The sequence below is a fragment of the Callorhinus ursinus genome, unplaced genomic scaffold (genome assembly GCF_003265705.2).
Source record: "Callorhinus ursinus isolate GAN/ISIS: 27379988/994484 unplaced genomic scaffold, GSC_fseal_2.0 scaffold117, whole genome shotgun sequence".
NCBI classification, from domain to species: Eukaryota; Metazoa; Chordata; class Mammalia; order Carnivora; family Otariidae; genus Callorhinus; species Callorhinus ursinus.
This window is the reverse complement of record NW_027397179.1, coordinates 377338-404358: the sequence shown is the minus strand read 5'-3', so window position 1 is coordinate 404358 and position 27021 is coordinate 377338. Positions and strand designations below refer to the sequence as shown.

At 57.2% G+C, this 27021-nt stretch overlaps 1 protein-coding gene and 1 long non-coding RNA gene across 2 annotated transcripts in view; one reads left to right on the top strand and one right to left on the bottom strand.

The window, feature by feature from the left end:
* Positions 1–1935: 1935 nt before the first annotated feature.
* ADORA2A (adenosine A2a receptor) lies at positions 1936–20502 on the top strand. The gene is made up of 3 exons (XM_025857264.2): positions 1936–2044; positions 11270–11845; positions 18704–20502. The coding sequence occupies exons 2-3, from the start codon at positions 11523–11525 to the stop codon at positions 19608–19610; spliced, it is 1230 nt and encodes a 409-aa protein (XP_025713049.1). The 5' UTR covers positions 1936–2044; positions 11270–11522; the 3' UTR covers positions 19611–20502.
* LOC141371884 (uncharacterized) overlaps positions 15967–27021 on the bottom strand; it is a 26290-nt gene continuing 15235 nt past the window's right edge. Inside the window, exons 3-4 of the long non-coding RNA XR_012377175.1 lie at positions 16997–17072; positions 15967–16013 (exon numbers count right to left, since the gene is read on the bottom strand). This is a non-coding gene — a long non-coding RNA (uncharacterized lncRNA). The remainder of the gene's footprint in view (positions 16014–16996; positions 17073–27021) is intronic.

Below are 27021 nucleotides of genomic sequence, written 5' to 3'. Positions count from 1 at the left end.
CCCATGAAACCCCACAGTCCCTTCCCCTTCTAGGCCCCAGGTGTCTCAAGACAAGTTGTTCCTTGCGTGTTTGTTGAGTGAGGGCTTGAATGAATAGGGGCCCGACAGGTGTGGGCAGCAGGGTTTTATCTCCACTATAGGAGCAGCTTATCCCATGAGATGGCACAAAAGCAAGGGCATGGGAGAGGATCCCCTGGCCAGGCAGCGCCCCCAGCTGGTACCTCATCGCCTGCCTCTGGCTCAGGAGGTGGCAGGGCAGAAACAACACAGTTCCATTTTACACGTGAGATAATGGGAACCTCAAGGCTGAGGGAAAAACACAGCAGCAGTGCAGCCCTGGGGGGGGCAGTCCCAGGGGCAGTGTCCCTGCCTGGTGTGTGTGTGTGGGGGGGCTCTTTCCTTTGGTGCCCACCGCCCCTCACAGGCGGTAAGTGGGAAGGGGGCGGGGGCTACAAAGGCCTACACTGGGGGATGGGGGACCAAGGTGGGGAAGGGCCAGGCTGGAGGTTGGAAAGGCATCCAGGGACTGTTCCCAATTTGAAAAATCTCGCATGTGCCTCACCAACACCTGGAGTTGTGTTGGGGTCCTGACCCCTCCCAGCCCACACTCTTCCATCCCCCATGGCCTATCCTAATACTGGATATTAGGGAAAACAGGAACCTGGGGACCTGAGCCAGCTGAATGGGGACAGGAGCTCAGGCTCAGGAAAGAGCTGGAGGAGGCTGCCAGGCAGTGGAGGCTGGCTGAATCCAGGCAAGTGATGGGCACAGCCTCAGACTCTAGTTCCTCAGCTGAGCCTGGGCTCCCACCGTCTACTGGCGCTCTCCCCCTGTAGGAGACACCATGCTCCTACGGGGGCCCTCAGCTCTAGGGTCCGGTCTGACCCTGCACAAGCCCCTCTCCTGGGCTTCTCACCATGACCCCGCCGGCCCCCAGAGGTTCAAGAATGCAAGGGTTCCCATGAGCCCTTGGCCGCCAATGCCCTGGCCTCTGGCTGTCTGATACAGTTCCTCTTGCTGTGCACCGAATTGGGGTTACCCCGGCTGGGCTGATGCAAGGGTAGAAGGCACATCCCCTTGTATGGCTGGACTGGGGCCATTGTGAGGTCCTTCCCAATTTGAAGTCCTTAAAACATGGGCCTGGGGGTGAGGGGAGGATGGATTCCCAGCCCGAGTCTAAGATTCCAGGTTAGTGTTCGCTTAGAGAAGTGGAGGTGGGGGACAGGTCCCAACTGGGCCCCAGAGGCTGTAAGAACAGGAGGGGCCCTGGCCCAGAGTCTGTGCTGGGGCAGTCAGAGGGGCCACTGGAAATCGGGGTGGGCTTCCTAGAGGCATCCTTTGAGCTGAGGCTACCCCCCACCCCAAGCCCCCCTCCCCACAACCTGGGGCAGGGCTCAGGAAGGGAGGGCAAAGCCAGAGACCAGGCAGGGCCTGGTGGCTGAAGGCCTTGAGTGCCTAGGGAGGGAGGCTGGGTCTTAGCCTTCAGGAACAGTGCAGCCATGGAAGGACTTGAGGAGGAGGTGGCCCCTGCGCACTTCCCAGATCACAGGTGGACACTGGGGAGGGATGACAAAGGCAGGCGCTGACCCAACTCAGCTACAATGATAAGGGATATAGCAGAGCCCCGGGAGGACCAGAGCTGCAGGGACAGCGCTGCAGTCTTCTTGGAGGAAAGGGAGTGCGGGCCGAGGGCCGGGCGGGGAGGAGAACTCGGGGCCGGGCCACTCGTCGAAGGGGAGGGGGTGTGGCGCTGGAGGTGGCCAGACGGACGTGAGCCAGGAAGAACACGCTGGGGGGCCGCGGGCAGGGATGTGGCGCTGTCCAGCTCGTCGTGGCCTCGTCCTACCGCGGGCATCGTCCAGGCTCGCAGGCCGGCTGCTCCCATCCCAGGGCGCACTCAGGGCCTCGGTTTCCCCGCGCGGCGGGGCGGGGCGGGGACAGTGCGAGTCTCGAAGCCGCCTGCAGGGGGCGCCCGTGAGCGCCGCGGTCGGAGCCCGAGCCCGAGCCGCCGCGGAGACAGCGGGAGCCGGCGCGCGAGCGGCAGGTCAGCCGGGGTCTCCGGTCCGGGGTCCCGAGGGTCCCTGGCGGGCGGCCGGGCGGCATGGGGCCGTCGGAGGCTGAGGGGCTGGGAGGGACGGGTGGCTCGGGACCCCTCCCTTCAGGGCACCCGGCCGTCCCGACCCTCTCTTCCCGCCACCCCGAGAGCGAGTTCACAGGGCTGGGGTCCGAGCTCTGCCCCGAGGCGGGGACCGGAATGCCGGGCGGGTGCAGGGGCGGCTCAGGCGCGGGCGCACGTCCTAAGCCCGGTCGGGGGGCGGTAGTGCGGACCCTCCGGGCCGCCCCAAACTGAACCGGAAGGTGCGCACGGGTAGGCGGGGAGGGGAGGGGGCGCGAGAGCCCGATGGCCCCGGGCGGCGGGGGTTGGGGGGGCAGGCGTCTGGACCCGCAGGTGACGTGCGGGGAACGTCCGTCGGTCCGTCTAGGCGCCACGGGCCGGCCCCAGGGCACTCGGCTAACCTTCCGGACGCGCCCGGCGGGGGTGGGCTGGGGGCGCAGAGGTGCGGCCCGAGGGAGGGCGGGTCGCATCCCCGGCAGGGGGGGGGGGCGCGCGAGAGGGCTTCCGCAGGTGGAGCAGCCCAGGGCGGGGACCGCATTCCGGGGGAGGAACGGCGGCGAGGGCAGACGCTCGGCATCCCGAACGCCTGGGGCGCGGCGAGAAGGGGAGTCGGGAACGCTGGGCCGAGGCGGGAGCGTTCCGGGGACAGTGGTGGCGGGACCCGGACTTAGGGGACCCAGGGGAGTCCGGAGGCCGGGCAGGGTGGGTGCACGCCTCGGAGTGGGCCTGGCCGTCTGCCGGGCTGCCCTGAGCGGAGGTAGGAATGGCGGGAATGGTGGCGGCCCTCGAGGGATTTGGCGCAGGACGGCCCAAAGGCTCAAGGAGGGGGCCGCGGGCCCGCGGAGCGGAGACCTCTGCGTTCCCGGCACCGCCATGCCGCTTTAGACTTTAACTTTCCAGACTGTAAAATGGGAGGACGGTGGAGGCCAAGGCGGAGGCCGAGGGATCTGTGGCGGGAGAAGGAGAAGCGGGAGGGCAGGTCTCCCCCTACCCCATTCCCTAGGACTGGAGCTGTGGTTGGCCCCTGGGGGAGGATTCGGCTGCCCCTTTGTCCCGCTTTCCCTCACCATCGCAGGGAGCACCCAGGCCCGTTTCCACCCACAGGGCCAGTGCTCACCTGTCGCCCAGGACTCAGGCTGCCCTCCCTTTGGCCTCTGCTGTCCAGCCAGCCTCTGCACCCTCCAGAACATGCTCTGTGTTACCTCCATGCCCCACCATGGTTGCCCCTGGTTGTCCGCCCCCCACCCCGACCGTGGGGACCGTGATGGGGAGCTCTTTGGAGTGCAGTGGGCCAGAGAGGATGTTGTGGGGCCAGGGGCTCCCTCTTCAGTCCTGCTGTGGCTGGTCCTGGAGGCACTGGCTGGGCTGGCACAGCCCTGCCCTGTGGGCCAGCTCCCCATCTCGGGTCTCAGCAGGTCCATGACGGGATCTCCTCACCGAGGCCTGTCCACAGGTAGTGGTGTCAACACCTCTTTGCTCTGTCCTTGCCCTTTAGGGTCTCCCTGGCTCTCCCAGGTTTTAGTGTCCCTCGGGCCACTGCCCCTCCATCCTAATCCCCTCAGTGTAGACCAGGCTCTGGGCTAAGCCAGCTTCCCTGCTGATAACCTCAGAGAAGCTGAGGGCAGCCCAGATATGGATGGCAGGTGAGAGGCTTTGGGCCAGGTCAGTCCTGGCTAACCTTTGGGGCCCTGCATGTTGCCTCCCTCATGTTGGTCTGTGGGGCGCAGGCCCCCAACCACACTGTGGTCCTGCCCCCTAGGAGCCCACAGACCAAGAGAGCAATGGCGGGCTTCAAGGGCAGCCCAATGGGCAGCAGATTTCGATGCCCAAACCTGGGTTCTGGTCTTGCCTCCTTGGCACACTCGCTGCCTTATCTGTGAAACAAGCATGATGGAAAGAACCACACTCGACGTACAGGGTTGTGATGGAGAGTAAATGAGAGATGGGCATGAAAGGGGCAGGTCAGAACCAGAGGACGGGTTGGGGTCTGTGCTTGAGCTGGGGAACCCCAGAGGGAGGCTGTTGGCCCTGCGTGGAGGGGGGCACACCACAGGGCATCACAGAGGGACATGTGGCCTGGAGTTGGCTTGGTGGCAAGCACGTGGCTTCAGGGCACCACACCCTGCAACATTTAACCTGTTTCATTCCGGAGCTACCTTACCCCGATGGGCTGCAATCGCCAGCTCAACCATCTTGTGGCGTTTGTCTCGTCTGCCGCAACTCAGACTGGGTGCTGAAAGATGTGCACAAGGGAGGCTAAGGGGAAGATGACCAGAGGGTGGGCCACGGCATGAAGGATGCCGAGAAGGGGTTTTGGGGTGTGTGTCAAGGGCTTCTGAGGAGACACCGGGAGTCAGGTGCTGAGCAGGCAAAAGGAACAAGTCCCAACTCCCAGGGAAAGGGTCTGGGCCCAAGAAGCATCAGCAGTCACAGAAGGGAGGGGTTGTTACTTCATGGTCGGGAGGCAATGGTTGGGGTGCAGTGCCTGAGGGCGGTACCCCAGAAGTCTGTGCTGGGCCCAGATCGGGGGAGGGAAGTGGGAAATGGGCAGGAGCTTGGAGCTGGGATGCAGAGAGGAGGCCCCCAGGAGACTGCTCACCTTCTGGACAGGGCCTGGGAGCACTAGGTGGTGCGAAGGGGCAGGTTAAGTGGCAAAGGTCCCTCAGCCCCTGCCTACAGAATCACGAAAAGGGCCCTGGCAGAGTGGGGTCCACGGGATCCTGCAGGGGAGGGGAAGGTCTGGATGGAGGCGAAGAGCAGCTGTCTCTCACTCCAGCCTGGGGGGTGGGGGGTGGGAGGTACACAGGGAAGACAGGGTGCTCCAGCTTTCCAGGACCCCCCCCCCCCCGCCCAAGCTGTCTCTGACAGGCCTCTGAGCCTCATACAGGCTGTTGTATTTGCCTGGAATCTCCCCCCTCCCTCCGCTCATTTCCCTGTCCTCCAAGCCCCGCCCAAGTGGCCCCTCCTCTGGGAAACCATCCAAACTGCTTTGGGCCCAGACCCCCTTCTGCAGGACACGCCTGTCTCCGAAGATGCTGGGCAGGGGCTGGTGCTGTCTTTCTGCGGCTCCCCCTTCTGCCGCTGCTGCCAGGTACTGGGGGCCACTGAGTTAACAAGAAGCAGTGGCGGAGCCGCGTGGTGTCCGGTGCAGCCCACGGGGCCGTGCTGCCCTTGCTGGCTAATGCTCTCACCCTCTCCCTTCAGCTTCCAGGGCTGCGTCATCACACCTTCGTCCCAGGGACCCCAGAAAGGGGGTCTCCTTCCCTCCCATCCTCAGTGGGGCCACTGTCTAAGAAGCTCCTGCCTCCAACAGACCAGCCTTCTGCCAGGCCCCACCCAGGCCCACTAGGGCCATCTAGGACCCACCTCCCCCCGCCGTATCCCCTTCAGGCCTCATAGTGCCTGTCATCCCACCATTAGAGGATGCATTTGAGGGAGGTGTGGGTGCCAAGCACGTCCTAGGGTGCCGTCTCACCGGAGCCTCGGTGCAAAGGGGAAGACTCTTGCTCAGGATCTCAGGGAGTGTGGGATGGAGCAGGAGTGGGATCCCACCTAAGCTCCTTCCACCACAGAATGGGCACCCAGCACCTTGTGTGTGGGGTGACTTGGAGGGGAGCCTGTCAGAGAGGTGGCCAGTGAGGCGGTGAATGGAGACCTCCGGCTGGGAGGACGCAGACTCTCCCCGTATCTGGCCTGGTTGTGTGGAGATGGGAGAGGGCCTCTGGGCCCCCCTGTGGGGAGAAAGGAGTTGGGGCAGGCCCTGTGGCCCCAGGAGCCGATGATGTGGAGGCTGCTCGAGGGGCCGGATTCAGTACAGGGAGCTGGCTCTCCACCCCACCAGTTCCTGCCCACATCCTGCCCCTGGGGCTGAAAAGGGCAGCCTCCAGAGGGGCGGTGGGGGAGGGGGGGGAACCACTGGATGTCTGCCTGGTACTTCGGCCCGGCCTGCACCATGGTCCTGAAGTTGTCCTGCAGGGAGGGAAGGAGAGAGGACAGGGGCCCCAGTGCTCCGTGGTTGCTCACCTCCAGGCAGTACAGGAAGACACTTGTCCCACTCCAACCGATGGGTTTGGAGAGGGGCTTGGTAGGTTCCAGGGCCCCTGGGGTTCTGGGAGGCGTGTGCCCAGGCCCGGGCCGCTCCAAAGACTAGTCACGGCAGAGCCAGCAGCGGGCTTGTGGCTGAGAGCTGGAGCAGAGCTGCCTGTCCCGCTGTTTCTTCTTTGCCTGTTGCCCTCTCCACGCTGACTGAGCTCCCATGAGACAGGTGTGGGTACTTCTCCGTCTACCTTCCACGCCCCTCAACTTTGTGTCTTTGGGAAGTTGCTGTGATAATTCCTCAGTGCTGGTGAGCGCTCAAATCCCCAGGTGTCTCCCAACTGTGTGCATGCCTGAAGCGCAGCATGTGGCTTGTGTTCTTTGCCTCGGTCCCTTTATTTTTCATTTCGGGGACTTTTTATTATTTCTTGTTCACGTTCATCTGTTCTTGTTTCATTTCTGCCAGTCGAGTCATAAGTTCTCATTCTTGCTTGTGGATGCTACTCCTTTTTTCAGTTCTTTAAAGATCCTAAATGTCTTTGAAAAGCATTATTAGATTATTACCTTCGTCTTTTCCCGAATGAATGAATCTCCATATTTGGGGTGCTGTTGCTTGTCTTTCTTAGCTTGAGTTTTGCTCCGGTGCTTCGAAATTGTGGTTTGCAGGCTTATCATCAGTGGGAACTGAGGCCCTGGAGGCAGGGAGTGACTGCACGCTAGGGTAGCAGCTGGCTCTCAGCAGTCTCCTGGGACAAGTCCTCCTTCAAGGTCCCGCACTGTAGGCTCAGGACCCTGCTGGGGCCAGGCTCAGCAGCATGTGGTACAGAGCTCCCTCCCTGTGATCCCGCAGCTGGGATGCTGCTTGGCACAGAGTAGGCACTGGTGGAACGTTTGCTATGAGAAAGTAACAGGAGAGTCTCGGGCCAGGATTCTGGAGCCCAGCACTGGGCCGAGCATGGTTATTCCAGGTCCGCGTCCCTGCACTGGGCCTGGTATGTTGCCCTGTGCAGCACCTAGAAGCAGAGGGACAGGGTCCTACCTGGAAGCTAGCAGGCACCTCCGTCCAGTAGACTCTGGGGGGGTACAGCCACCATCTGGGCATGTGTACAGAAAGCCTTGCTAGGTGTGACTTAAAAGGAGCCAGAAGTGGGCCAGGAAATATGTGGGTTTTTTTTTTTTTTGATTTTTTATTTATTTATTTGAGAGAGAGAGAGAGAATGAGAGATAGAAAGCACGAGAGGGAAGAGGGTCGGAGGGAGAAGCAGACTCCCCGCTGAGCAGGGAGCCCGATGCGGGCCTCGATCCCGGGACTCCAGGATCATGACCTGAGCCCAAGGCAGTCGCTTAACCAACTGAGCCACCCAGGCGCCCAATATGTGGGTTTTGATTAAATGGAGTTTTAAATAAAGTGACCAGGTCGGGGGGGTGAGGAGGAAGGCCAGAAGCAGCAGTAGCTTTGAATCTGACTGCTGGGAATCCTACAGGGCTGTCCTTTCAAGGCTCATCGTGCATGTTCCCCAGCACGTGTCTCTAGTTTTTATGGGACAGCTTCTGCCCTCTGCCCTGTCCCCAACAAGGGATAATCAGAGGGAAATATTACATTATTAACATTTAATTTCCTTTCCTGGCTAGCAACAGATGACTCAAGAATTAATTAGATAGAGCCAGCAGAGAGGGATAGGAAATTGCCAGATCCTGGCTCCACCCCTGGCCCCCTCCCCTTGGGCCTCAGACCTTCCTGTCGCTCTGGGAGGCCTCTGAAGGGAGGGAAGCTGAGAGGGGCCAGGAGGCCCCAGGAAATCTTCCTGCTGCTGTGTTTTCCATGGGCATTTCTCTCAGCTCTATCCCACCCTTTCATGCTCTCGGTAAGGCTGGGGGAGGTCGTTAACCTCTTTGGGACTTAGCTTCCTCATCTGTAAAATGGGGCTCATGGGGCCAACGAGAATAGATGAGCCCATTGTCACCATGCCCTCATATTGTGAGCTCCCAAGCAGGCTGCCTCTGCTAAGAGGGTCTGGAGTAGAGTCCCGGCATCCTGGGAGAGTGCAGGGCTTGGTGGCTCAGTGGTGGCCAGAGCCCAGTGACACAGGCTCTCTTGAGCTGTGTGTGCGAATTCCCATTTCTTGTCAGTGACACATTAGTAGCTTGAAATTGGCTATCCTGGGAGCATTTACACCATGAAAGTCTGACAGAGGCCACAAGTTAGGGTGCCCCCACCCCCTGGGCTGATTTGCCCACCTGTGGCTGGGAAGCTCCCAACCTTCCCACAGAACAGCTCCAGTAGGGGGCTGTTCAGCCTTCTTCCTGCCCTGTCTGTCCCCTGGTGCCTTGGGCTCCACTGATGTTCTCTGCTTGGGGGCTGGCACTCTGGTTTACAGATGCCCAGTCTGCCTGTGGGGCCAGGCCAGCCTCACCCCAGGATGAGGTGGCAGCAGCTGGAAGAACCCACAGGAATGCTGTAGGAAGGGCAGATGCAGAGCCAGATGTGCAAGGAGGCAGCCTTTTAGGACCCAGCTGTCAGGGGCATTAGCTCCTTGCAGGACTGACTTGGGCAGGAGGATCTGCTGCACCCAGTGAGATGGGGAGGGCACCCCAGGCATGGTGTACAGCAGGCATGTGGCTTCAGTGTCGTCAGGAAGAGTGTTGGTACCGGGTGCTGTTCACCATGGAAGCCCATAGCGCAGAAGGTGGTGGGGAGGCCCTGAGGACTGGGGGTTTGCAGGCAGGCACCCAGGGCTGCCAGGAGAGCCTCACCAAACAGAGGCCTGGGTTAGGCCCCTTGAAAAGGCCTTTCTAATCCAGGCATCCTGGCTCATGGAGTCAACCTGGCATCCAGGACAGGTGCTGGTGGTGTGACCCCATCAGCGGGGCTTTGGGCAGTGGGATAGGGCAGCCTGGCCTCAGCTCCACAGAAATGTGATACATATTTGGGTCAAGTAGACCACTGGTGGTCCTACGTCGTCTTTCCCCAGGAAGGGCCTTCTGAATCTGGACAAAGGTCTGGGGCCAAGTCAGGCCTCTAGCCTGGGCTGGTCAGATTGGCAGAGGCTGTGGCGCCTCTCAATGCAAATTCCCCTGGAGAGACCGTGAGTCCAGGTCAGAAGGGTGACGGGTGATGGTGAAGAGGCTAGAGGGCAGACAGCTCACAGGTAGTGGGAGGCAGGGTCCCTGAGGCTTACTGGGCCTGGCCAGACCCCACTGGACAGTGGCCTGCTGCCTCTACTGCTGGACCTGGGAGGCCCCTGTGTGGCAGGCAGTCTTGGGCCTGTCACTTCCCTTCTGCTGAGTGAAAACTAGAGCCCGGACACACAGCTTCTGCAGTTGGGGGGCGGGGGGGGGGGGGTGTCCCTGGTGAGTGCTGCTTTGGGCTCTAGGCCAGGGACACTGGGGCCAGTGATAGTACTGGGAGACTTGGTCTGGCCCTCCTCTGCCAGTGACATGCTTCGTGAGCAGTTGGCTGGCAGGTACCCTGCTTATACTGGGGTCTTGGGATTCATTCACGGTCCCTGCGTAGTGGGCCCCTGCCGGGCCTGGGAGAAGCCCATGGGGTCTGCCCCAGGCTGCGGGAACCCCTCCACTTTTCAGGGACTGTCCTGTTTCCCGGTGTTGGGTGCTCCACTGGAGCCTCCCGGTGGGCACAGGGCCTAGCCCTCGGGTGTAGGTCCAGCCGCCTGAGGCACACTGGAGTTAGAAGGAGACTTGTGTTCCTCTGGTGCAGCCCTCTGTCACCTCCTGGATGGGGTGGGAGGAGCCTGGCCCTTGGAACATGGCAAGGGACCATGAGTCACCTTCCCCCAAGGTTACCAGTCCTACCTTGTGTCCTGCAGGAGTGAGGGAGGACACACTTTCCTGAGCCCATGTGTGGGCAGCTGAAAGGCAACTTCGGGCCTCTTGCCCCCAGGCAGGCAGCAGCTACTGCCCGTGCGCACCTGGGGCCCCGTGAGGGCCCAGGACCGGAGGAGGGGGTGGATGTGGCATGAGGGGACACTGCGAGGCAGCACCTGTGAGTGACAGGTGGGGGCAGCGGCAGTTGGGAGAGGCCCCCAGGCTGGTAGTGGGAGATGGAGACCATTTCACAAGCTCAAGGGAACCCTGGGAGTTTGGGCTGGGGGAGCCCGAGACCTTGACTTCTGCTTGTGCTTCTGCGGGGTGTCATTCCTTACATTTCTATGACATTTTGACTCTGGGGGAGCCCTTTCAGATCTATTTATTTCCTTCTCATGGAATCACGAGTGAGAGCTGCAGCGGTCCCCAGAGGCTCTCTGGGGTCTGATCTCCTCATGGTATCAATGAGGAAACTGAGGCCTAGAAAAGAAAAAACCATCCTTGCCTGCAGTTCCCCAGCAAGTCCTGGCTGAGCGCCCTGCTTTCTGCCCAGCACCACACTAAACTTAGCCTATGCTGGCATCAGCCAGGCAGAGGAGCAGGTTGGGGAGCAGGTGTGGGAGGAGGGAGGGGAGGCCGCCGCCCCCCCCCCCCAGACGTGCCGTCAGCTGTCAGGGGCTGCTGAGGGGCGGGCCCCCTCTGTGCCTGCTCCTCCACACTGTGCAGCATCACCAGCAAGGGCCTGGGGGCTCACCTGCCGGCAGTGGGAGACAGGACCAGACGGGCCACCCAGGTCCTTCCAGATCAGAGCTCTAGATGTCTCTGGGCCTCTCCTTAACCTAGCGGCGTAGGTAGGTCCTGGTGGTTCCCAGGGAAAGCTCTTGGGGGACGGAGAGGACTGAGGCTGGCCGAGAGAGAAGGTAGGTGGGCCTGGGAGAGCCGAGGAGTGAGGGGGCCTTTCTGGAAGGGTCCTGGGGTGGCAGTGAGCTCAGGGACCCAGGAGACTGAGGGCTGCCACAAAAGGCTTGGGGAGCTGAGCATGGGGAGCAACACAGGTGACTTAACTTTAAAAGATTCCTGTCTCCCCTAGAAAACACAAGGGCTGAGGCTGATGGCCAGCCCCGTGTCCAGGCTGGGAGGGGCGGGGCACAGTGGGTTGTCCTCAGGCCGATGCCTGGCCTGCGGGGAGGGCACTGGTGAGTGGGACTGATGGCCGCCCCCCGGGGAGTCTTCCGCTTTGCCCACTTTGCCCGCTTTGTGGTCCAGCTCCTCACGAGGCTTCTCCCTTGGCAGGTGCCTTGGGGACTACGAAGCCGAGCTGAGCCAAGATGCCGCCGGGGCCCCTGAAAAGGGCCCAGTTTCTGGAGACTCAGAGTGGGCTGTGAAAAAGCCCTTGGGGAGCCCCCCTCCCAGGCAGGGAGGCTCTCGGCTCCTGTGAAGAAGGGGCTCAGGGGCCTGGGCAGGGCCAGCTGCACTGCAGCTATGGACCGTGAGCTGGCCTGGCCCGCGTCCTTGCTGACCCTGCCTGTCTGCAGCCGTGCCCACCATGGTCTCCTGGGTGTACATCATGGTGGAGCTGGCCATTGCCGTGCTGGCCATCCTGGGCAACGTGCTGGTGTGCTGGGCCGTGTGGCTGAACAGCAACCTGCAGAACGTCACCAACTACTTCGTGGTGTCCCTGGCGGCAGCCGACATTGCTGTGGGAGTCCTCGCTATCCCGTTCGCCATCACCATCAGCACAGGGTTCTGTGCGGCCTGCCACAACTGTCTCTTCTTCGCCTGCTTTGTCCTGGTCCTCACGCAGAGCTCCATCTTCAGCCTCCTGGCCATCGCCATTGACCGCTACATCGCCATCCGCATCCCACTCCGGTGAGCTGGGGTCTGGGCGCGGTGGGTTGCCCCTGTTCTCTTCCTTGGCACGCCTCATGCCGGGGTTCACACCTGTGAAAAGGCCGCCTGTGCCAAGGTCTGCTCTGCGCCCAGCCAGGGTCCGGGTGAACCCGGGGTCCGGGTTCGGTCTTTGATGTCTGCGTGTTTGAGCGGAGGACAGCTCCATGGGGCTCAGCCTGGGGCTGCCCAGGGCCCAGCACACGGCCAGCAGCCGTGCCGGTCCAGTTGATCCCTGTGGGCACTGGGCACCCTGGACCTCCCCGGTCTTCCCCAAGCTGCGTGGTTGAGGCTGCTGCTTTGGCTGTTGACAGATGTGTGTGGCCCAGGCCTGAGCGGTGCATCTGGGCCATTTTCTCACACGGCATGATGCTGGGGTGGGGCGGGGCACCACGGGAAACCACAGGCCCTCAGAGCCAGAAGCCCTCCCGCCTGCCCGCCTCTAGCTCCTCTGGGCCAGCTGCAGTTTGCACATTAGGAAAATGACCCAGAGAGGGGAAGTGATTTGGCTGAATGCCACAGTGAGTCACTTGGACCAATATGCAAATTTGGTGCTCCTCAGGTCAGCAAGTACTCATGGTCTTGGAGAGAGCTTGTGGGCTCAGCTAGTGGAGGGGGTTTTCATGGTGAATCTTCTGTGAAGTGACTTCAGCCCTGGACTGTGTAAATGAAGACTTTCCCTGAGGCTGAGTTCATTTAATGTGGCCTCCACCTACCTGGCCCTGAGGGAAGCTAGGAAGTACCTCCCTCCCCCAGAGTGTGTGTGTGTGAGGGGGGAGGGGACCTCCTGCCCCACCTCCTTGACCCTACATCTGGGAGCTGGGTTCCACAGCCTGGGTGGCTGCAGACCCTGAGGGAGGTCTCAAAGGACCAGGGTACCTGGCCCTGTGGGGAATTCTCCCAAACAGGTGAAGTGCCTACCTGTGGAGCAGGCCTCAGCAACCCCGTGCTGGCCAAGCGCAACCCAGCCGGGAAGAGGAGCAGGTTCAGTGAGAATGGAAATTTAGAGTATCAAACCCAAGGGGGCCCTTAGAGGTCACTTCCTGTCATCTTCTGGACGGAAAAATGAGGCTCAGAGAAGGGAGCCAGCCCCTCAGGGCCACACAACGAGTTGGCAGCACAGTTGGGCCTGGGAAGAAATGTGGCCTGTCACCCAGCGCAAGACTCCAGTCTTTGGGGAACAGGGTCACAGGGTGGCCCCGGGCTCCCAGACCTGCAGTAGGTGGCCACTCCCATCACGTGGGCTCAAAGCGGGAAGCAGGCACCCTCCTCATGCTGCTCAAAGGAAGGGAGGAGCCTGGGCCCCGTGTAGCCCTGTAGGGTGCTCTGGTCTCAGGAGAGCTTATGACTCTTGTCAAAGAGGAGACTCTGGCCAGCCTTAATATTAGAGGACTGGCCTCATAGTGCAGAGTCCAGGTTCACTGAGGGACAGCTCAGAACTGGGCTCAGGATCCCTCAGGATCCCAGGTAGACTAGAGAGAATCGGTGTCTATTTTAGGCGAGGCTGAGCATGAGCCGAGCCTGGGCCAGCCCTGGTGGGCACATTGAGTAGGGAAGCCGAGACCTCGCTTTCACTTCCTTTCCTGATTCAAAGGGCAACAGTAGTCTAGGGAGAGATCGGGGCTCAATTGAAAGGATCTCGGCTTCTTTTTCTCATCTCTCTGTATTCTGAGAGTCAAGAGAGTGATTCTTGATATAGGAGTATGGGACATGATGTGTGATCATAAAAAGTCAGCTGTCGCTCTCTGGGCCCATTTCCTCATCTGTAAAAGGGGACGGGCCTCTCTGTCCTGCTGAGCTCACAAAGGTTTTGTAAGGTCCAGTGAGTGGACGGGAGTGATGGGGCCCGGAGGAAGGAGGGTTGGTGGGATGGAGCAGGTGGGGATTCAGCTCTTTCTTGAGCTACTGGAGTTTGAAAGCGGGGTCCCTAAATGGAGCCTGGCCCTGCCCTGCCCCATCTGTATCGCCAGTTCCCACGATCTTCCAGAGCAGGACCTAGTTCCGCCCAGACCCTAGCCATTTGAGCAACGCTTGATAAAGCTTTGGAAGGGTCAGCCTGGATCTCTTGGATCTGGGAGTTGTAGGGATGACCATGCTCATCCTCCCCGTCAGGCAGAGAGCCTCGAAGTTGCCAGAGGACGTCAGCGCAGTTTCTCCTTTGATCCTCACAGCCCGGCCTTGTGGCCAGGGCGGATGTTATGACCCTGGTGTTACTCATGGGGAGGCCAGAGCAGGAGAAGGAAAAATGTCTGCTGACTCGGGGGCCTGCAGGGCCCTTCGTGACGTTCCAGGCTTCCTTGGGTCCCTCCACTTTCTTCTTCCTCAAGGGCCCTGGGCTGGGGAGGGCGAGGTGCATGAAGGTGCAAGGGGGAACGAGGTGAAGAACCCAGAGCTCCTGGCAGCTCTGGAGCCACCGCCCGACCCAGGCTGCCCGCTCCTGCCTGTCCCCATGTCCGCTGCCAGCTGGGAATCTCCCCTCCTCTGCATGCTGGCCCCTGCTCCTCTCGGTAGGTGCGTTTGGCTGCTCTAAGGGGCACATCCCCTGACTGCTGCCTGCACGTCTAGCCCCAGGCCTGGGTCGCCCACCCTTCGGTTCTCTCTCTCTTTCCTCTTTCGCTTCCTTCCTTCCTTCCCTTCTTCCTTCCTTCCTTCTTTTTTTTCTTGTCCTTTCCTTTCCTTGCTTTCCTTTCTCCCCCTCTCTTTTTTTAGACTTTTTATTTATTTATTTGAGAGAGAGAGCACAATCCAGGGAGGGGCAGAGGGAGAAGCAGACTCCCCGCTGAGCAGGGAGCCTGATGTGGGTCTCAAATCCCGGGACCCCAAGATCATGACCCGAGCCGAAGGCAGACGCTTAACCAACTGAGCCACCCAGGTGCCCCTCTCTCTTTCTTAGAAGAATTTAGTATCAGAAAAATCTGTGCTCCTTCCCAAGTGCAGGGACCCTGGTGGGCTGCATACGGCAGGGCTTAGTCAGGAAGCCAGTGAGAAGCAGCCTGGCCAGAGGCAGAGATGGGAGCTCTTGTAATCCCCAAAGGATGGAAAGCCTAGGGTGAGAGACTTTATTTTTTGTGCCCCTTGTCTCCTGCCTCTCACATTAGCCCCTGGTGAGCACTCACTGTCTTTGGGAAACAGGCCACATATGGAGTAGCAGTTGGTGCAAAGACCTGAGGTGTACGTGGTGAATCCCCCCTTGGGGACAAAAACCACGTACCTGGCTTCTAAGGAGGGCAGGACTGGGGAGAGGGCTCCCTGGAGGAGGTGATGCTGGCTGGGTCTTACAGGATGGGCATGTGTGGGGGGCAGGTGTAACAGGAGTGGGCCAAGCCTGGACAAAGGCCCCAAGGAAGGAATGAATATGTGGGCTCTGGGTCAGGGAGAGGTGGCAGACAGAAGAACAGGAGGGCAGGGAGGGTGTGAGGCTGCCTCAGGCCTGCGTATGCCCAGGAGAGAGTTTGGGTTTCACTCATGGGTCAGTGGCTCTTCAGGTCTCAGATCACTGACTCCTTCAGACAATTTAGGAAAGAGAGCTCCACCTTCTCTCAGTGTAGGGAAAATGCCCAAGAAGCCCCAGCTGGCGTTGTGGGTGGTATTCCTGGATCATAGAGTGAGCCCCCAACATGGGTAATGGGGAGTCCCCAGGAAGGGGCAGCCTGTGAGCTGGAAGACGCAGGGATGCAGAGGTACCTCCAAACCTGGTGAGCAGTGCTCTGGCACCTGCTACCCGTGATGCGTCTGGGATCCCCTGAATGGCAGAGTGTTGTGCTGGGTGCCTTTGGCACCACTTACACTAGACGGTCTGTGCCTGGGGCCCAGGAGGCCAAGGTGTGACTACCATCAGTCATAGACACAGCCCAGGGGATGCGCCTGGGCCAGGCTGTGGCTTGGCTGTTATTCCGTTTGGGCCCTAATGCTGTTCCAGTTCCCCAGGGGCCCGGGTCCAGGGCTCTCAGCCTAAGGACTTTTCTTCTGAATAACAAAATTAATCTGTTTGATATTTGTGTGTGTGTGTGTGTGTGTGTGTGTTTAAATAAATTATTACCTGCACATACTAAGACATCAAAAAGGAACAACAGGGTATATGGTGAAAAACCATACCTTTTGTCCTCTGCCCTGCCTTCAGTCCTCTTCCTGGAAGTCAGCATCGGGAAACCTGTCAGAGATAGTCTTTGCATGCACAGGCAAGTGCTATTAACATGTGTTTGTTTCTGTCCCCACAAGGACTTTCATTTTAAAATGCAGTGCCAGACTTCCCCTCATGGGTTTCCTTGTCTGTAAAAGCAGACAGCTGAACAGACCAGGGATTTTCAAACTGTCCTGGAAGCCTTTAGGCTGGGCTCTGGTGTCCCCACCAACTCATTCATTCAGTGAATATCAAGCTGCCTCCCTTCCTCACCACCCTACCTCTGTGGTTGCCTGGGAATGTGAGCAAGAAGGTCGGCTGCTGGAGGACAATTTGGAAATCCCCAAAGCAGGTGGTCTCCAGGCTCCTCTACACCATCCCTATAACTGCTTGCTTCTGCTTGCTTGCCTCAAATGACAGGAAGCTCACTTTCCCTGAAGCAGCCCATTTCTTGTGTGCACAGCTCAGCTGAGAAGTTCTTACTTGCCCTCACTCACAATCCACCTCCCTGTAATCTCCGCCCACAGATTTTACATTCTGCCCTCATGGGACAGGGCTCACAGGCCCTGGATTTTTAGTGCCATTTTACAAATGAGGAAACTAAGGCTCAGGGATGCAGAGTGACAGAACATGGCCAAACCAGGAACGCATCAGCACTGGAACTCAGGGAGGGATACACTTTTCTCAGGAAAAATACCAACATTAAAATAGCCTCCTAGTCAATGAGATTACATAAATTATAATTTGTAGAGTACTAAAGGTGCTGTGTAAGTATTAAGTTGGGGGGAGGGGGGAGCCTGAGACTTTGTGTTTGAGGCTCCAGAATAGGAAACAGGGCAGCATAGGCTCTCTGCGGCTTGGTGGAAATGGTCAAGTCCATGACCTTCTTCCTGCCCAGCCCTGTTGCAGGCACCCAAGCCTCTGCTAAATGGGGTTGAGGGCTCTTGGGGGTGGCCCTGCCCAGTTACTGTTTGGATTCAAAGCTGACGTAGATTCAGAACTGACACACTTACCTTGGCCCAGGGTGCTCTGGGCTCCTACTATGTCCACGGCAAATCCATTCCTCTCCTTAGGCTTCAGTTTTCCCATCTATAAAATGAGGTGGTTGGATTAGATAAGAGGTCAGAGGCCAGCAGATATTTTTTTCCCTTAATTTGAATTTGTTGACAAAATGTAAACCACGGGCGATCTTACCCAGAGAATCAGCTCCTCGGCCCCTTCTGAGATCTGGCGGCACCATTCTGCATGGGCGGCCAGGAGCTGAGCGGCATAAACTGTCTCTTGTACGCACAGTAAATGTCCTGCCAGCCTGCCTCACACACTTCTTACTTGTAGGCCCATGTTTGCCATCCATGGACTAGATAGTTTCTGGGGACGCTTCCCATTCTGGAATTAAGGAAAGGACATCGGCTGTGTGTCCCTGTCTCAATGCTGGTGATGCAGAGATGGATGCAGACAAACCCTGCCCCCAAGGGGCCCCTGGCCTCAGGGGCCCAGATGGAGTAGAGATTAGCTGCCCCTGGGTAGGAAACTTCTCAGGGAAGATATCTAGCCTGAATGAGAAGGGTGGGTAGGGTTTACCAGGTGAAGGGGAGGGCAGTCTGGTGTTGCCAGAATCAAAACCATTAAACAAATGGTCATCCCTCAGAGATCACTGAGGTCACCTTCTTCAATCAGGGAGATGATTTTTTAATTGCCTATTCTCTCTTTTTTTTTTTTTGGAGAGAAAGAGAGAGAGAGAGAGCGTGCATGTGCAGGTGTGCATGGGGGGGGGCAGAGGGAGAGAGAGAATCTTAAGCAGGCTCCCTGCCCAACACAGAGGCAAATGCAGGGCTTGATCTCATGACCCTGAGATCATGACCTGAGCCGAAATCAAGAGGCAGGCACCCAAATGACTGAGCCACCCAGTGCCCCAGACTGCCCATTCTTTTAATAAAATCTGTGCCACCTTTTCTGTGGGCCTGGGATCAACTTCCTGGCTGGCAGATCAGGTCAACACTGTGAGTTTGGGACTGAGTCTGGCTCTCTATAGAGTCCTGAGTGATTTCAGGCAGATATTTTTCCTCTCTGGACCTCAGTACCTCATGCAGTTCTTTCCTCTTGAATGTTAAGACTGCTACATGAATGTTAAGACATACTGATGTCGTGTCTCTCCAGAGGGCTGTGAGCGAATCTGGAAGGGAGAGAGGGTCTATTGCCCAGGACTTCCACCTCTCCTTGGGGGCTTCTGGAGACCTTCAGTTCAGTGGGGAAGAAAGAGCATGGAGAACAAGAGACATGAATCATCTACAATCTGATCTGGCAGGTTCTGCCCCCAGCCATTGAGTCTGCACTCCTGACCCATTCCCACTCTAAGGGGAAACTTATTCTAGCATCAACTAAGATCAACATGGAGGTGATAAGTTCTCTCACGTATAAATTCCCTCAAACTGAACTAACTGAGTCCCAGGACTACTTGTAATACTACTTAGTAATCATCTGAATGTCTATGCAGTGGCTTCCTTACCAGGGAGCCTGCTCTCCCATTAGCTCCTGTGGGAAAAGGCAGGGCTTGGACCTGCCGTGAACAGAGGCGGATACTGAGGCTAGAGGCAGGAAGTGACCAGTCCAAGACCTTCGAGCCAGTGGGTGGGGGATGGGGTGCCTCTCTGGGTTTCTGACTCTTGGCCCCCCTCCAGCCTTGGTTTTTCAGACCTCTGATGCTGGTCTCCTTTCCCCAGGTACAATGGCTTGGTGACTGGCACAAGGGCCAAGGGCATCATTGCAGTCTGCTGGGTGCTGTCGTTTGCCATCGGCTTGACTCCCATGCTGGGCTGGAACAACTGCGGTCAGCCAGAGGGGGGCCAAAACCACTCACAGGGCTGTGGGGAGGGCCAGGTGGCCTGTCTCTTTGAGGATGTGGTCCCCATGAACTACATGGTGTACTACAACTTCTTTGCCTGTGTCCTGGTGCCCCTGCTGCTCATGCTGGGCGTCTACTTGCGGATCTTCCTGGCGGCTCGGCGACAGCTGAAGCAGATGGAGAGCCAGCCTCTGCCGGGGGAGCGGGCTCGGTCCACGCTGCAGAAGGAGGTCCATGCTGCCAAGTCACTGGCCATCATTGTGGGGCTCTTTGCCCTCTGCTGGCTGCCCCTGCACATCATCAACTGCTTTACCTTCTTCTGCCCAGAGTGTAGCCATGCCCCGCTCTGGCTCATGTACCTGACCATCATCCTCTCCCACACCAATTCTGTCGTGAACCCCTTCATCTATGCCTACCGCATCCGTGAGTTCCGCCAGACCTTCCGCAAGATCATCCGCAGCCACATCCTGAGGCGGCGGGAGCCCTTCAAGGCAGGGGGCACAAGTGCCCGGGCCTTGGCAGCTCATGGCAGTGATGGAGAGCAGATCAGCCTCCGCCTCAATGGCCATCCTCCTGGGGTGTGGGCCAATGGCAGTGCCCCTCATCCTGAGCGGCGGCCCAATGGCTACACCCTGGGGCTGGTGAGTGGAGGGAGTGCCCATGAGTCCCATGGGGACATGAGCCTCCCAGATGTGGAGCTCCTCAGCCATGAGCACAAGGGAGCATGCCCAGAGTCCCCTGGCCTCGAGGGTCCCCTGGCCCAGGATGGAGCAGGAGTGTCCTGATGATCCACTGAATTTGCCCCTTCCTGCAGGAAGGAAATCTTTCTCTTTGGTGGATAGAGCCAGTCACGTTGGGAAAAGAGTGAATGTGCCTGGAGACCCTTTTCATGGCCAGTTCCCACTTTGGACTGAGAGGAGGGGGCCCTGGCTGGAGCAGCATGAGGCCGAGCAGGAAGGGTTTGGAGTCCGAGGAAGTGGACGTTTCACGATGGGAGGCCCTACATCAGGTCAAGGCCACGGCACCAGAGCATCTTGGCTGGGCAGGGCCTGGTTCCCCACTCTGGTGGCATCTAGAAGTACCACCTTGACTTGGCAGAACAGCTGTGGCAGAGCAGGCTGGCCGGCCCTGAGGCTGGGGGGCGGGGAGGGTGGCTCCAACAGGCCCCCTACCACACACACACAGACCACCCTCCCCAGACTTTCCAAGGGTTCAGGAGCTGCTGTGCCCAGAGGTGGCATTTTTCTTTTTCTTTCTTTCTTTTTTTTTTTTTTCCAGGAGAAAATGTTAAGTGTGAAGAATACTTTTTTTTTTTTTTAATTATCTTCCTTCCCTGGTTGCTGGGTCTGTTGTCAGTCCTGCTGCTCACCCCGCTCCAGGGGTCAGCCCAGGGAGCCCCAGGCAGCCCTCTCTGGCTACCATGAGCAGCCATGCACTTCTTACACTATCAGTCCCAGGGCCATCTTTGGGGGCCACAAAGCTGGGCTCAAGGACGGGGAGTTGTAATGGAGTGCTGCCTGACTGTGGGCTCAGGGGAGGAAGTGGGGACTGGCCCACCGTGCGGTGTGCCTGGGTAGCTCAGAGCTGCCCAGTCAGAGGCCCTATCTAACTGCCTTTCCTTCTGAAGGGAATGTTTTTTTCTGAGATAAAATAAAAATGAGCCATGTTGTGTTTTAAGCTTGTCCAATGAGAATGGTGTCTGAGTTCCTTTCCCCATTCCATAGTCATGCCTGGCACACATACATATGGGGTGCATATTGCATGTGTGAGAGAGTGTGTGCATTTGTGCATAGAGAACAGACAGACACCCTGCCTGACTGGGGGTGCCTCACAGGCTCCCATCTTCCAAGGGAAAAGGCTGTCTGGATGCACCAGAATCTAAATGCCCCTGAGCAGCCCCCAGACCTGTGTTCCTGTGAGACGGGGAACTTGTGGGAAGAGGGGCTTCCCAGCTGCTCTCCCTCCAGAGGCCATGACCCCCTCTAGCCCTCAGTGTGGAGTGTGGCTCCTCCCTCCCTCATTGCTTCCTTAAGTCCTGAAAGGAGTGGCCTACTCTCCCCATGCCCTGCTCCACCCCTTAGCCGAGAGGCCACAGAGGGATCTGGAAAGAGATATGGGTGAGGATTCAACTGCCTTCCCCTTCCTCTGGAGTCACCCCACTTCTTGCTCCCAACAAAGAAACCTGTACGGTTTCCTGCTCTGAAGCCTGCCCCTGGGGCTGTGTCATCCTTCCATGCTGGACAAGTTTGAGGCCCAGGGGGAAGTTAGCAATCTGCTGCCGCCGGAGGGCCAGTCTGGCCTCAGGTCTCATAAGCACACTCAGGCAGGGAGGGGGAAGGGGTGTTAGAACTTCACAGGTAATCCTCACACAGCCCTGGGAGCCCCATTTCACAGACGACTGAACAACCTCTTTTGAACAGAGAGGTTAAGTACTTGCCCCAGGTCACATAGCTAGTAAGTGGCAGAAATAAACCTAAAACCCAGGTCTGACTACAAAATCCATGCTCTTGTGAGGAACTATTTCAACCAAACCAAAAAGTATGAGATAATACCAGGTCCCCACCACTCTGCTCAATAAATGAAACATTACAACTACAGTGGAAGCATCTGACTCCTCCCCATATTATTACCCTGCTTCCTACACCTGGAAACGACTGCTTTCCGAGGATTTCATTTGGTTCCACTGCACATCTTTGTACCTTTACTACACGGGTGCATATGTACTTCTAAGCCAACAGAGATTTGCTTTAGGCTCTATTTTACCGTTACATCAATCAGAGGTCCTCCAGGCTGGCTGCACGGAAGAGATACTTAAGGTACTTTGAAAAGCACCAAAGCCTAACCCCCTCCCCCAGAGTTCCCCAGGGGTTCTCATGGACAGCCAGGGCACAGAAGCACTGAGATAATTGCACACGCCCATCCCTGTCCACACCAGCTCCCGCCTCTCTCCTACACACTTTGGTCTGTGCTGACTATGGGCTGAGGGTAGAGCAGTGCCTGGGTTGTTTCTAAGGAGGCCAAGAGTATGGATGCTGTTGGTCCTTGTGACCAGTTGGTGGGAAGAGGCCAGAAAGAGAACCACAAGGGTAGAGAAGGAAAAACATCGTCTCGCCTGTCTTTACTGAGGCTTCTTAAGTACTGAGCTTTGGGTACTGAGTACATGCGTGTAGGCTTTGGGGCCAGGGAGGGACAGGACCAAGGGCTCAGGAAAGGCTCCCAGGTACTACCGATCCCCAAGTGCTCTTAGGGACGGCCCGCAGCCTGGCTCCAGAGCCCAGACAATTCTACCTCCTCAGGTCCCACGGGGCCCAGTACCCTACCTCCATACGCCGCCCCCCATGCAGGCTCCCACTGTGAGTCATGCCTAGAGTATAGGAGCACACGCACAGAAATAAACAGATGCATGCGTCACCCCCTGACCATAAGAGAATACACGTGTGCGCACGCGAACATACACATGGGCAAAGCCCACTTCAACAGAAATAGGTGCCCACAGTAGCAGCATAAGGTCGATGTAAAGCTTGGCCCAGCCCTATGGAGTGCAGATGCGTCTGCCCCAGGCCAGGCTGCCAGGGGTACTACCAGGGCCGCTCTGAACCCTACAGCTCTGTCCAAGGGCCCTCTGCATTCTCCATGCTCTGCCCAAAGGGCTAAGAGTGGATAGCATGTCTCATTCAGACCTGTCCTGAGCACAAGGGTCCCATCACAGAAACTATTCTGGTGATGGCCTGAGCCCCTCTCCATGGCAGCAATGGCCAGGGCCCCCAGGGAGGCCTATGGGCAGAATCCTGGTTCAACCTGTGTTCTGGTTCATCATCACTGGCCCTCAGGAGAGGCAGGCCCTCTTGCAAGCTTCCCCTTTCCCTCCTCCACTTGAAACCCTTCCTTTGCAGCTCTCCCCACTTGTGTTAAAATCCTTTCCTCTAGGAGACCTCACACAAAATGCTCTGGGCCCCAGAGAACCACTTGGGAAGTGACGTAGAGCCTCAGTTCTGTATGTGCTGACAAGGGGCAAGCCCTAGTGACAAACCACAGCAGAGCAGGGATGAGGGACAGCCTGGAGAGTAAGAGGAAATGAGTGATGATGCCCCCTGGGTCTACCAGAGCTGGGACCATGGTCTTCTTTTCAACCGTGGTTGGAAAACAGGAGCCGGCGGGTCTCAGAAGCCTGGAGAGAGGGAATGGTTCTGTGCAATTTGCCCCCATGCTTGGGGCTAAAGGAATGGTATGTCAGCGTGGCATTCTGTACCTAGAATGCAGCTCCTATCCTGCTGTGCCAAATAACACCTGGCATGGCTGCTCCAGTGGGCAACCCCCCGAGATCCTGTGCTGGGCCCAAGTGCTGCCTGAGCCTGGCAACAGCCCTCCGAGATGGAAGAGGTTACGTAGGTGTTGGCGGGGACCTAGGTCGACTGTGGGACAAGCCAGTCCCTACCAGGTCTTCATTTACTCTGAAAAGTGGATGGTGCTCTATAGAGTGTCAGATTATCACCTCTCCCCCTCTCCTCACTCCAACCCCTCCTCTGTCCCTAGGCACCCCTCGCTACAGCTGTCACTCATCATTAGCTGTGACTGTCACTGTTGGAACAGCCCCTGTCAGGTTGCAGAGCCAGGAGGGGGCAGGAGAATGTCAGATGACTCAGACAACCTCAAAGGACAGGGATGGGCACGCAGAACCTAGAGCCTAGGTACAGGAGGCACCATTCTAGATGCTCTGCCCTGACCCTTTCCTCTGCCAGAGGAGAAAGAGCAGCTCAGCAGAGCTTTCCCACAGGCCCCCCTGCCCTCCCACTAGTCAGGCTTAGAGAAGGGCTGGATGCAGAGAGAGGCCAGGCTGAGGGTATCATCGGCATGAGGCTGGGCAGGCGACAGGTGAGACAGACCCAATGTTCTCTGACAGAGGGATTTTTCCCTGCCAGTGGAAAAGGCTTTGCATGGAACCGTCCACAATTCTTTGCCTTGCCCAAGGGAAGTGTCTGTGTGTATGTGTAATTTTGCAGAATTAGCCGTCAGACTAGCACCTGATGACCAGCTAACTTCTCAGCAAAGGCTTGGATAGGACAGAGCAGGCTAGAACTCGAGCCCCATCTCCTGACTCTGTTCCACTCTCAACAACTTAATGAGCACCTACTGATGAATGCTAAGCCTGGAGGGGGGTCAGCACGGGTGCACAGGGAGCCAACAACCAACTAAGGAAACTAAGCTAGATGCAGCCTGTCAGGGCGGCCAGAGGTGAGGGCCCTGAGTGGGACACAAGTGCTGGAGGTTCAGAGGAGGAACAAGTTGCATCCAACTGGGCAATCAGGAGGCTGAAGTTGAGTTAGCCTTTTAAAGGCCAGCGGTCAACTCCAGGGCCCGTATCTTCAAGGTGTTCGGTAGGAGATAAGAACAAGAAGCAGCTGAGTAACTGTGCGCCTGATTTACATCTGCCTACACAGAGGCAATTTTCAAGTTAAAATGTTGTCAGAGGGTTGTCACAGTTTTGATCTTTCCTTTCTGTTCTTTCTCAATCCACCCACATTTTCTGGTTGGGTTGGAAAGGGGAGTGAGGGGAACAGAGCCTGGTTTAGATTCCGAGATTTTTGGAATTGTTAAAGTTAAACAGGACTTTTTAAAATGATCTAGTTTTCTCTTAGGAAAATTCAGGCCCAGAGCCCAGCATCACAACTGTTCCATCAGATGCAGAGCCTTCAGGGGAATTAGAGAAAGCAGGTCAGGAGTTCTACAGTCATCCCCAGACTATCTCTTGGTGTTGCAGCTTGATTCTCTTTCCTGCCTAGTTCAGAGATGTGAAATAATCCCTCTGCACACTCCTTCCAGCCACCACCCTGCTCCACCGAACTCTAATGGGGATTCAGCAGCAGGCTCTACCCTGGCCTTGCTGTTGACTTCCTCTCTTACTGTGGGCAAGTCATTCTCTGAGCTGCCATGCCCACTTTCAGATAGAACATGACAGTAAATGCGAAAGTGCTTTGGAAGGTAGGTGTGACATAAATGCCCAGGGTTATTATTCGTGCTATAACAAAACCATTCTCAGTTCAGAAAACACAAGAAGGCAAGCAATCATAGCTTCAGTGTTCTTGAGACCAGAGTAGAAAGGAGGCCAGAAGGGAAGGAAGATGGAAGGGAGAAAAGGGCTGCTTACCTGGTTGCTATACTCTGTTCACTGGTATGGCCCAGCCATCGCCAGATAAAGAAATGTGGTGAGTGTGAATTTAAGCCAGGCACCTGGTGTCTGTAGGACCCAGGAGGTAGGTGTGGGAACTGGCAGATGACTTAGGCAAGGAGCACTGACTATGGATCATTTACTTATCTTCAGCCCCGTCCTGTCCCATATTTTCACTAAAGTCTTGAATCCAGGGGAACTAGGGCTTATCAAAGAGGTGAGCAGAGAAGGGGTCTAGTCTGGGCTGACAGAATTCAAAATCACATCAGGGGGCCAGAGAGATAATACTGAACAAAGATCCGTGTAAAGTCCTCCACTGAGTTTGAAGAAAGCAAATGTACAGGACTAAGACCAATCATTTCATGTCAAAACAACATGGACATTTCACCTGCTAAGTTCAGCACGGGCTAGCCTGGTGGGAAATGCCTGGGAGACAGGGGACCATGGCCTTAAGGGGCATCACACCACAGTCCCTAGGGGCCCCAGGCTGAAGGAGCTCCCTCCCAGCTCATGGCAGAAGACTCGTGCTATTCTCAACACCACAGCTGATCACTGACAAGCTGAAATACCGTATGTGACCGTGCCTGTGATGAAATAGTAGTCTCTGAGCTATACCCAGCAGAACTAACAAATGGCTGAAGGAAGGCAAGCAACACGGGGAAGGTCTGGAAACTGGAACCTGAAAATGGGAGGAGAGGACTTAGTGCTGTGGCAGCAGGTGAACAGACCAGAACAAGGAACGAGGTTGGTTAGAACAGAACAACAGGGCTTGGTTAGAACAACCTGTTGGAGTTCTGCAGCTCACAGAAGCTCTGGTGGAATAATTAGGTCATGTTTGAGGCCACCCTCAACAGTTGGAGACCCATAGCTGGGTCGTCAGTGTGTTCTGAGAGCACTCAAGCACTCACTGGCCTAGAAGGGGCCTGGACACCCCTGCAGGCCCTTGAGGAGCCTCCCCTGAACCTTGAGGGCACAAGGCTGGGTAATGATGGTTCATCTCTCTTGGCCAGAATCACCAGTTTTTGGATCCTAAAAGCTGAAAGCAGGAATGGGGGATACGACAGGTGATTGGAAGGAGGGAATGACAAAGTATTAAAAAAATAAAGTGATCACCTGAATTAAGTTTATATAGGTGGGAGGCGATGACCTGGTTGTATCAATGGAATATACCCAAGGCCTGAATTCCTCCCACCAGAACCCCCTGTGGTGACAGTGTTGTCACCCCAGCTGAAGCACACTGCTATCTGGTGGGGGTAGCATGACTTATCGGGTCAGCCTGTGGACGTCTGGTAGAGAAGCCAGAGGGCTTGGACATGGGGGACATGAGGTTTCACCCAGCACAGGGTTAAGCAAACTTTGCCAACTTACAAAACGCTCTCACCCAATCAGTGAATGCCAGAGGGTCAAGCACAGGAGAGCCCTTACCCACCCCCTCCTTTCTACCCCCTACTTCCCATTTGCCACTTCTAACTTCCCTAATCCTACCAATGGGGGGGGGGGTCCTGGCTTTATCTTCCCAAATCCAATCTATTGCATCCTGCTAATTCTTCTTCCAAACATCTTTCGAATCTGTTTCCATCCGTTCTGCCACCAGTCATGCCCCACATCGTGGTGTTTGCTGAGGCCTCATCATCTCTCACCTACCTGGATAAACTCCACACTGATTTCTCTGCATTTGTCTCTTTTTGTCTTATTGACTCAGCCCACAAAGTCAGATACATCTGTCCCGTGTACACCTCCCGTCATGTCCCTTCCTTGCTCCAGAATATTTAGTGGGCCCTAAATGTAGATCAGATCAAGCCTCACTCTTCGGTATGGCATTCGGGGTCACAGCTTTACTCTCCAGCCTTGTCTCCCCACTTGCTTGACTAAGCCCAACTGAATGGCTACCATCTTCTTAACCCATTCCCTCCCCTTCCCTTTCAGGGAGGCCTCTGCTAGGAGTGCTGTCCCTCTGAATCTCCCCTACTTTAAACACTTCTCATGTTTCAGCCACCACCCGAAGAGCCCTATCCTCCACAGGGCCTTTC